General features: G+C 42.4%; 1 protein-coding gene across 3 annotated transcripts in view; it reads left to right on the forward strand.

Moving 5' to 3' along the window:
- The window catches only part of LOC147890737 (Nucleotidyltransferase family protein), a 28,357-nt gene extending 17,726 nt beyond the window's left edge, over window positions 1-10,631 (forward strand). The window contains exons 5-6 of one of the 3 annotated variants that reach the window (XM_087389452.1): window positions 9,347-9,543; window positions 9,730-10,631. In XM_087389452.1, the coding sequence (XP_087245578.1) occupies window positions 9,347-9,543; window positions 9,730-9,946 (414 nt within the window). In that variant the 3' untranslated portion in view covers window positions 9,947-10,631. The other 2 variants (XM_087389453.1, XM_087389454.1) reach the window with 2 other exon arrangements.
- The last annotated feature ends 836 nt before the right edge of the window (window positions 10,632-11,467 follow it).

Raw genomic sequence — 11,467 nt, forward strand, 5'->3', positions numbered from 1 at the left:
CAGATATTTGCTGTCATTTTTGGACAGCCAGCTTTTTGTAGTGATAGCCTTGAGGCTTTTGGGTTTTCAGGTCTTTTTCAGGGTATCACATTTGCTATGGCTGGGAACAATCAAGATTTATTTGGAGTTCTTCGTGAAGATGATAAGTTGGATGGCACCAACTATCCGATGTGGTCTTATCTCATGAAACAAAGCATTTGTGGAATATTGTTTCTGGGGCTGATCTGAGGCCAGCCAATGCTACAGTGGTTGTCTCTACTGCTGGTCCTTCTGCAGGGGGTACTCCACCTGATGTCTCTTCCTCTAGCACTCGTGCTGTTGCTCTTCCAACTCAAGAACAGTCAAGATGGGATGCAAGAGATGCAAATGCACATTCATGCATTGCTTTATCATGCAAGAGAATCATTATTCCACACATCCGGTACTGCAGGAGAGCAAAGGATGCTTGGGATAAATTGGCTTCTCTCTATTAGATTCGCAATGAAGCTCGTGTTGCATATTTGAGAAGGCAATTACAGGAAGTCAGTATGAATGAAGGTGACTCTATGGATGCATACCTAACAAAGGTCAAGGACCTCATGGAACAGCTTGCTAACATTGATGAGGTGGTGCCAAATTCACAGCTTGTCAGTACCACATTGAATGGACTGCTAGATACATATCAAGGGTTTGCTACAACCCTTCGATTAGTGGCCATGGGTAATCCAGACCACTATTCTTTTGATCAGCTGGTTACTTTGCTTTTGCAGGAAGAGCAAAGTAGAGCTAGTAGACAAGCCATTATTCCTGATCATGCATTTGCTTCACAGCAGACAGGAAGAGGCAAGGCTTCCAAGCCTATGGGCAAGCCAAAATCTGCGCATAGCAGCTGCAATTCCTCCCATGCATCTAAAAATACAGCAGATAAGTCAAAGAAGAAAAGATGCAACTATTGTCGCAAGCTTGGACATGACATTTCAGAATGCAGGAAGCACATTGCTTCAGAGAAAAAGAAAGCAGGATTGACAATTAATGCCTCTCATGCTATTGAATCCCATGAGCCAGAAGATGCTTCACATGCACATGATTTTCAGGATGATTGGGCATGGGCTGTCCATTGCTCATTTGATCCCTCCAAAGCTGATGCACTCTTTACTGCTAATGATGCTCAGTCCTGGTACTTTGATATTGGTGCTTCCAAGCATGTCACATCTTGCAGACAGTTGTTCCATTCTTTAGCTGATGCACCTCGAGGGGGGACTGTTACATGTGCTAATAATGCTTCATATGCTGTAAAAGGAGTTGGAGATGTGCAGCTCACATCCATTTCAAGCCATCCTGTCACTCTGACAAATGTTCTTTTTGTGCTTGGCATTGAAGTCAACTTGATTTCAATTTCAGCAATTGCTACTTCAGGTTTCAGAGTAATTTTTGATGGCTACAGATGTCTAGTTTATGATCTTTGTGATGATAATGCCATAGTTCTCACTCGCACTTTGCAAAAAGGGCTTTATCACCTTGATCATCATTCAGTTGCACTTTCTATTGAAGCATTGGCTATTTCAGATTCACAGCTTGCTGAAAGTCATCTTTGGCATGAGAGAATGGGCCATCTCAATTATAGAGCTCTTGCAAAGCTACATTCACAACAGATGGCAACTGATGTACCTCAAACTCACACAGTTTTCAAACATGTGTGTGAGGGTTGTCTTTTGGGTAAGATGCATCGATTTCTTTTTCAAAAGAATTGTCCAAAACTCTCACAAAGGAAATTGCAGCTAGTACACAGTGATGTCTGTGGCCCAATGAGGACAAATGCCATTGGGGGGTATAAGTATTTCATGACTCTCATTGATGATTTCTCAAGATATTGCTGGGTATATCCTTTAAAGGCCAAATCTGAAGTTTTCTTATGCTTTTAGAGATGGCTGAATATGGTTGAGAATGAATCAGGATGCAAGCTTGTCACCCTCAACACAGATAGGGGGGAGAGTATATGTCAAAGGAGTTTGACGCATTTCTGTCTTCACAAGGCATTATTCACTCATGCACTACTCCTTACACTCCTCAGCAGAATCCTGTTTCTGAAAGGAAAAACAGGTCCACAATGGAGATGGCCAGATGCATGCTTAAGGCCAAGTATTTGCCCAATAAATTTTGGCTTGATGCAGTAATGTGTGCCAACTATGTGCTGAATAGATCACCTACACGGGCACTGAAGACTAATACACCTTATGAAGCATGGAAAGGCAGGAAGCCTTCACTTTCACACATGAGAGTTTTTGGGTCTCTTGCATATGTTCATGTACCTTCTGAGCTGAGACATAAGCTTGATGACAAGGCAATCAAATGCATATTTATTGGTTACAGCCAGGAGAGCAGAGGGTATCGGTTATATCAACCATATACTGGGAAGATTATTGTCAGTAGAGATGTGATCTTTGCTGAACATTCAGCTTCTCCTCTTGTGGACTGCAAATCAAAGCCAGATGTTGACATGTTTGATGCCTTTGAATCTTGGTTACCTCTGCCATCATCAGAAGAGGATTTTGACCAGCAACACGAGCCTCCTGCAGGCGCTCCACTAAGCAATAATCAGCCACAACCTCATGCTGATTTGCAGGTTTCTATTCCGGCACAAAATGATCCCACTACTCATGATGCAGTCATTGAAGAAAGAGCTGTCAATAGATAGCAAAGGCAAGTTCCCAGATGGCTTCTTGATACATTGAGGGACAGCAAACAAGATCAGCCTTTTGCTGCCCGGACAAGATCGGGGAATAGAAAGCATGGTCAATGAAAGCTGAGTCACAATCTACTGCCAAAAATGACACATGGGAATTGGTAGATCTCCCTCCTGGCAAGCATGCCATTGGAACGCGGTGGGTCTACAAACTAAAAAGGAAATCTGATGGCAGCATAGATCAATACAAAGCCCGCAAAGCCCGTCTTGTTGCAAAAGGGTATGCCCAACAACAAGGCATTGACTTTGAGGAGACATTTGCTCCCACATCCAGGATTACTACCATTAGATGTGTCATTGCCATTGCAGCCCATCATCATTGGCAAGTGCACCAACTTGACGTCAAGACCGCTTTTCTTCATGGGGATCTGCAGGAAGAAGTCTATGTCACACAACCTCCTAGCTTTGAGGTTGTTAATTCTGAAAATAAGGTATGCCGGCTTAGAAAAGCCCTTTATGGTTTGAAGCAGGCACCCAGGGCATGGTATGCCAAAATTCATGCACACTTACTATCCCTTGGTTTTCAGAATAGTCCCACAGAACCCACTCTTTATGTCCGTGGGAGTGCATCTGATTTTTTAGTGCTGATTTTATATGTGGATGATATGCTCATCACGGGCCCAGATACTCAGCAAATTGCAGCTTTCAAGGCTGATTCGCAGCAGATTTTTGACATGTTAGACATGGGACGGCTCCATTATTAATTGGGCATTCAGTTTGCTCGTGTTGAGGGGGGTATCATGATGTCTCAGTCCAAGTATATTGGACAGCTCCTTGATCGTTTTCAGTTTGAGGTTTGCAAGCCAATCTCTACTCCAGTGGACCCTGGCTTCAAATTCTCAGCTCATGGTGGGAGCCCAGCATGTGATATCACTCTCTACGAGCAGGCTGTTGGATGCCGTATTTATTTATGTCACACCAGACATGACTTGCAGTATGCAGTATCTCAGCTCAGCAGATTCATGCACATGCCCAGTTCACAGCATTGGTAGGCAGTGAAGAGAGTCTTCAGATATCTTAGAGGCACTCAGTATTTAACCCTCTTCTATGGTGATCAGGGTTCACTTACCATGCATGCTTACACGGATAGTGACTGGGCAGGATGTTCCGACACCAGAGTGTCACATACTGGCAATTGTTTTTTGCTTGGCAATTCATGTATCTCTTGGCTCAGCAAGAAGCAACCAACAGTTGCCACGTCTAGCTGTGAGGCTGAGTACAGGGCAGCTTTCACCGCTACAGTAGAGTGTGTTTGGCTTCGACAGTTACTGACAGATCTTGGTATTTGCCAGACATCCTTCACTATTGTCTACACTGACAGCCAGAGTGCTTTGGCCATTGCGCGTAACCCAGTGTTTCATGCGCGTACCAAGCATATTGAAGTTCACTATCATTATGTTCGGGAGCGGTTGTCAGCAAGAGACATAGAGTTGTCCTATCTTCCCACAGAGGACAACATTGCAGATATGTTTACAAAGGCACTTCCTCGTCCCAAGTTCGAAGTCTTCCGACAGGCTTTACACTTGGTTCCCTTTGTTACATGATCTGACATCCCTTGTACATTCATAGGTGGCTATATCCTTTTGGATGAACATGTGCCACCATGACCAGAAACTACTAGGTATTCTGAGACGTTTCCAGAGTACTTCAGCCCATCCCATGGAGGGGGGTTTGTAGGCCATCTTCTGGTGGTTCTAGTGATGCCCTAAAGGCCATGGTATGTGCCTTGTAGGCATAAGTGTAGGCACTTGTAGTGTTAGTGCATTTTAGGCCACACAGGACACTTAGTCCTATGTGACACCTAGGACACTTAGTCCTAGGTCTAGGTACAAGTACCTTGTACTTAGATTTATTCATCATCTAAGTTTGATGTGACGGCTGAACTATCGTGCGACTCTTTTGCTACCTGCACTCTCTCGCTCTCTTTGCCTATCGATCCTACATCAGCCTCTATTCAATTGTTTCTACACATGGTATTAGATGGGCCTTGGTGCCTACTGAGGTCGAGACATTTCCTTAAGAGTGCCTTACTTAGGTGAGAAAATCTGGGACCAAGGGTTGACCTGGCATTTTCAGCCTCATCCCTGGTTATTTGCTAGCTCTTTTTGAGCTTTGATTTCTCTCATGTGTTTATTGACATGATGTACTTTCACATTGCGCTTGCTCTGCAGTTTTCATTCATACTTAATGAGAGTGAGAGTGAGAGAGCGAGAGAGAGCGATATTCTAGTTTTTTGGAAGATTTTGTTTCTTGACTTGCTTGTTTATTTTTGCTTAGTCAGTGGCTTCCTTTCTTATTTATTTCTTGTTTTCTTTCTCTTTTGTTTATCTGATGTATTTTAGTAAGCACTGGGTTTGCCCAAGAGACTCTGCGGTCTTTAGAGACCAAGTATAGTTGCTTATGTTTGGGCACTGATGACGACATAAGTGTTGCTTTGCTTGCTAAGTATGTCTTCCTTTTGTTTTTCTTAAAAGTTTTTGTTTACCTCTTTTTTCTTCTCTTTCATATTCTCTTTTATTTTCTCTTTTATTTTCTGTGTAGATTTTTTATCTTTAGAACAACAAAAAATCTAAATTTGTATGATTGGACTTATTCTAGTCTTACAAAGGTATATATATACTTAATAGAAGTACTTTTTTGCAAAAAAGAGAAAGTCAGGGACGTACAACGTTTGAGGCAATGCTATGCATATTTTAAGGCAGATATCTCCTGTTCATCTCTAGCCCTTTCCACGAATAATTATCTAGAAGAAGAGGGAAGTCTTACAGGTTCTCGTTTTCGCTACAGAAATGATGAGAAAATGGTATTCATGCTTCTTTAAGAGAGTTTATTGTATCGGCAGAAAAGAAAAAACATCTGTCAATCTCAAATTTGAGTAACATCTTGAAAAAAAACCTGTGATAGGGAACATAGCGTTAGAAGTATAAGTAGAAATACACTTGGAACATATGTGAGTAATCTTGTCATGTGAAACAGAACTAGTCCTAATTCTAGCGAGCTCTAACTAATTGTGGCTGACTGTACAGTCCTAGTCTAGACTATTTCAATTCTTAGGGCACAGATAAATAATTTAGACAGGGAGTTCATTGCCTAGGCTATAATTTTATTACAGATGGGAGTCACCAAATGATTGGTCATTATACTCCATATTTGTTGTCTAGTCCCAGTGGAGAAGTTGGTACTAGGTGAGTTCTCTCTCATGTTTAGTGAACCTTTTTGAGACCAATCAACACACATAGTAGTGGAATCTCTGACCATGTTCCATCCCCACAATCCCTTTTGTACCACACAAACCTTTAGAACAATATTAAAGAATTTGAAGCAGTAAATTACCAGCACATCCCAAGAGCATTGAACAGAGTTGCGGACTGTTTAGCACGCGAAGCCTGCACACAAAAAGATACGCCCTCATGTCGTGGTGTCGCCTCAATGGAGAAGAACGGCCCACATGCCGGTAATAATTTGTGAGGAAGTTTTAGACATCTTGAAACTCAGTTCTGTGCATACTTTGATCGAGTGGTCCATCTTTGTGTTCTCATCCAAGTGGTCCTTACGCGTACTACCCACGTTACTCGTACTGCTAAAAAAAGGATGCCAAATTGGACACCACTTAAGCGACACCACTCAAGAAAAACGGAGGCTGCAAGAAGTTTGGGTCACACATGGATGCCACATAAGCATTGTTAAGGAGGAATTTGTAAGAAACATGTAGATTCTTGTAGATCTTTAAGGGACACTTGTCCCCCATCTGTTCTAGGTAAAAATATTTGAGCGAGAAACTTCTAGACGTGGAGCTCTAGAGGTTGAAGCTCAAGTATAAATAGGTACCCTAGGTCTGAAGTTACATCTAGCACTTGTATTTGAGTGGCAATTCCTCCCAATACTTAACCAAATTAAGTATTGTCATGAGGGCGTGAGTTTTCGAGCTTGTATGTGGGCAGGACCTTGGAAAATTAGATGGGCAAGGCCATAGGTTGTTGGTGTGCAAGGTCGCTCCCTAGGAATGAGTGCCTTGGGAGTGAATTAGTTGTTTGGTCCAGAGAGGGGCTAAAGGGCCCTAAGGTTTCAAGTTGGGCCATTGGTTGGGTCCCAAGAAATGCCCCACTAGAAGGGGTAATGGGGGCAAATGAGAAGGGAGATGCCATGTGGCATTTCCCAAGTTTTGGATCGATTTGGCAAGTAACTTTGTGTAAGAGCTGAAAATTCATGTAAGGCTGGTCGTGGAGACGACGAGTTCATGTCGCACGCAGCTAGAGAGATTGCAGGTTGTCGTACGGACTGGATGGTATGGACCGCTCATATACGGACGGCTGTTAGAGCTGCCGTACGGGCGCTGAGTTCGACTGTACAGAGTTGCAGGTCTGTGTACGGACTGCATGATATAGTATGGCTGTACGTGATTTCCAGGATTGTGTAAGACTTCCATCTATGTGCAGGGTTGTACGGATTCAAGGCTGCCTGTGCGGCAGTGTGAAAAGGGTGCTCTCAATTTGCATGCCATAGCTCATTTATGGGCTTAGATTGATACTCTAAAGTTGTTGGATGGTCAGTGATGCTTTCATATGTGAGTTTGAACACATCAGTGGTCCCGTGAGCATTTGTTAGCAGGCAGGGAATGGATTGCTGGGACAGATTCGGATGCTTACTGTATGCTTAATGAAAGCAGAGCCCAGTAGGGCTAAGGCAAAGGGGCATTGATGCGTAATGAAATGTGGAGTGCCCTGAATGCAAGAGGATTTGTGACTGCTGTAGGGTCTTCCAAGCAATAAAGAAATACTGAAAGGGGCACCAAGGGTTTGGGGACAATCTGTGTCCGTGTTTTTGAGCAGGAGCATGATAGCTCCCAATTTGTATTGGAAATATATGCTGATTATTAATGTGAAAGCATTGGCTGGTTAGTTGGCTTTTACTGCCCTCTTGTTGGCCTTGAGGCCGGTTTCAAGTACCGTTTATTGCAGCTAGAAACCTACATATTTACACATTGGGGCCAGCAGGATGGAGCAAGAAACAGTGCAGAAACAGAGGGCAGCAACAAAGTGAAGGTGACTGAAGCAACATGACACAAACAGAGGAGAATTTCTAGAGCGAGTACAGCAGGCCTGTGGCTGATTTACAGCACTTTTCCAGCAATATAGTTGTCCCACTGAAGTAATTCTATTACAACAGCAAGGAGACATTTTTCAGGCAGGGTTGGAGACATTTGAAGCGATGTGTAGCAGCTCTTAGTATTACAAGACTTTTTCTTGCCCTCCATTTGATGACACAATCTCTCTGAGAATCTCATCACTTTTTGAAGATTCTAGCTCGATTTTGATAAGACACTTCCTGGTGGGGTTATTCCTAGCACTGTTTCATCTGTGACTTGATTGTCAGCAAGTCTTCTTGAGCTTTATTGATTAAATGGCCACTTTCGATGAAGCTGATCGCATCACCGAGTTGTATGAGCAGATCGTTGCATTCATAAAAGACCGCACCAAAGCACACGACTCCTACCCAGTACAGGCCAACAAGCACCGTCCAGATGGGGCTACAAGACACGTGGATCTTCATTCACAGCTCTATAGGACCAGTGGTACAAAAGAGTTTAATAAATTGATATGAAATACATCATGAGTCTGCCAATGAGCTGGTAAGTCTAGTCTTAATGTTGCATCATCAAGTGTGTGCATGATCAAAGGTCCATCATATGTGAGAGAGAATCTAATATGTTTTTTAATTATCTTTCCTTTGCAAAACCTGAGAAGACCTGATCGTTCTTCCTTCAAATAAAAGTCCCTCTGTCACTTACATGTGGGCTCCTGTTTTTCGTGGCTTTTTTGGTTGGCTTCCCTTACCTTCTTATAAGCTGCCTGGTAATCTCTTACAAGCTCATTGCGAGTCCGAGCCGTTCATGCGATCAGTGGTAATCTAGAACGTCCGCACACGTAGGTTGTAGCATTGATGTATTACTAGGAATTCACCTTGGATGTGCAGGGCAATGCAGAGCAGTTTAACAGCCCATGCATTTAGGCTCTGGGCCATTGGCTCATCAAATGAAAAGCAAATGCTTCTCACTGGGGTCAAAAGGAGGATTCAATGCAGAGCAGTTTAACAGCCCATGCATTTAGGCTCTGGGCCATTGGCTCATCAAATGAAAAGCAAATGCTTCTCACTGGGGTCAAAAGGGGCCGAGGGATTGCCCAATAAGTCAATGCTATTTTTTGATTGTACAGTTCCCATGCTTATGCCAGATTATCCGAAATTGTTTAAATAATATTCTTACAAAGTGGTGTAATATTCTTACAAAATAGTCAGAAAAGCATGGAACCAATTTTGGTGTGAAATAATGATCAAGTGGCCAGATAGTGAAGCAAAGTGAAGACAAATCATACATTGTTTGATTTCTGGAGATTTTTGGGTCTTTGTGTTCATACATTCACTCTTTCTAAAAGAGGGCAAGTAAGTCACTATGAGTCACCTCTTGGTGGGAACAGTTGATGGCGTGGTTGCAGTGTTCATGAAATTGGTGCCATCTCTAGCTGTTATGCAGCTTGCCTGATGATATTATATGTGATTTATTGGGGATGAATCTTTCTTTGAAATGAAGTTTCTTTCTTTCTATCTCATGGAAGGCTCTGGTGGCAGGAAATGGAACCCACCTATCGTGTAACCGTAGGCAATGTAACGTGTGCTTACTATAATCGGGTTGAGACACTCAAGAATTTCGGGTCACAGAACAAGGAGACGCTGGGAGAATTGCTAACATCATTTTTTGAGTACTGGGCTTTCAGACATGATTACAGCCATGCTGTTATCTCTATCAGAACTGGAGGTTTTATAAGGTAGACCTGACATTTTAGAGTCTCGTGTAGTCTTTGTGATTTGGTACCCCCCCCCCCCCCCCCTCCCCAACCCACCCACACAAAACCCAACCCACCCACACAAAAAAGAAAAAAACTTGTCTGTGGCACCAAAAAAATTGAGAGAAAGAAAAGAGCCACAGATTATTTTGATGTTTTGATTTACAGGAAAATCGAAAAGGACTGGACCAGACGCATTGGTAATGAACGGCATCTGATTTGCATTGAGGATCCTTTTGAAATTTCCCACGACTTAGGGCGTGTGGTTGACAAGCACAGCATACGTGTTCTACGGGATGAGTTTCAAAGAGCTGCAAAGATCATGCGTTTTGATGCCAACCCCTGTGTTACTCTTTTTGATCCGTATGTGAGGGAGACAGCATAGGCCGTGTGTGACCCAGGTTCATAATCCCTCAAAGTGGGGCGTTTTGGCAGGGCAACTAGCTTGGGAAATTTCTTACACTCATTGCATCATTAAGAGCTTGTTCATGCCCATGCCCTCGCTTGATCTCTGAAGGCAGTAAGGCTGTGAGACTAAGCCTGTAGCAAATTTTGAGATCTGGGGTGTGTCAGAAACAACAGTGAGTTGATAGGATCCAAGGTTGGGTATCTTCATCACGAGTATTGAAGGGCCTGATGGGTTTGAGGCTCCAAAAGGGTCTCTTTTGTTTCCCAAGTACAGAAATGCTCGCGAACTGGTTGTAGACGGTTGAAAGTATGGACTGATTCCGAGGATGCATTGGGATATGCTCTGAAAGTAACCATGTCCGTTCTCTGCCAGTCTTTAACATTGTATGTTATCATAGTCAAAGGTGTGGATTGTCTCATGTTGAAGCGGATGACATTAGAGGCCTGCTTTTGTAAGGTCCGGCTTTACTGAGATTAAAATACAAAGCGAGAGTCAAGAAGGAACATGTGCAAACATGCAGGAATTCCTAGAGTTCTAATCGACATTCTGAATTAAGAAAGATCAGTGCATGTGCACAATTGTACAATATATTTTTTGGGAGAGCACAAGTGTAATCTGATGCTTGCGAACAAGTATGTTTCTTAGTTGGAATAATTTGAATTGATGGTGATTTTTTATTTTTCTTCTTTTTCCACTTAGTGAACATATGGCAGTTTCCCCACAATAATCAAGTACAAAGAAGCTTCTTGCTCCATATGACAATTTTCCAATAAAAACCAAATGCCTTTCTTGCTCCGGATGCTATGCAAGGTCAGGCTGCAAGTTCTTTTATTAGGGGTGGTTATTTTATAACTAGGCTTGTGAATATCTTGAATACTAGCAAGTTGCAATATAGATTAAATTTTCAAGAGTCTAGTGAAAGAAGTCCAAGATTGTATGTATACTATATTGAAGGGGTTTGATGAGGGATTCTGAACATCTTATTGTGTCTCAAAGTCCAAAGTATTGTGTACGATTTCATAGTTATAAGTATTTTGTGTGTGTTACAGCTTTTTCATGCAACCAAAATTTATGCCCAACAATTTTCAATGTGATTGCCAGTGGTGAGCAAACGTATTTGGATTGGAAAATGTACATTCATACAATGTACGTATGAATACATACAGATGTTTGCATGTGTATGTTGTGCATATGATGCATAAATGAATTGTTGTTCACCCGTTGCCCATGCATGTGTGCATGTGTGTATTGAATGTCTCTAATGCTATGATGTGTGCATGCATTGTTGCTCAACATGATGGGGTACCCCTCACACCCATACACTTGTGCATGTGTATTGATTCTTGGAAAATGTCATCTTGATACATCTTTTCCTTTTCTTTTGAAAAGTACTTTATGTACTCTTTTGTTCTTGCCTTCACTATTCGTTTGTCTGGATATAGTTCACCTTCAAGTCCAATTGATGAGGTCGAGGATTGATTAGCTTTTATTTGTTAG

Source organism: Dipteris shenzhenensis, chromosome 18, assembly GCF_047967505.1.
Source record: "Dipteris shenzhenensis isolate YYH24624 ecotype China chromosome 18, Dip_SZ_1.0, whole genome shotgun sequence".
NCBI lineage: Eukaryota > Viridiplantae > Streptophyta > Polypodiopsida > Gleicheniales > Dipteridaceae > Dipteris > Dipteris shenzhenensis.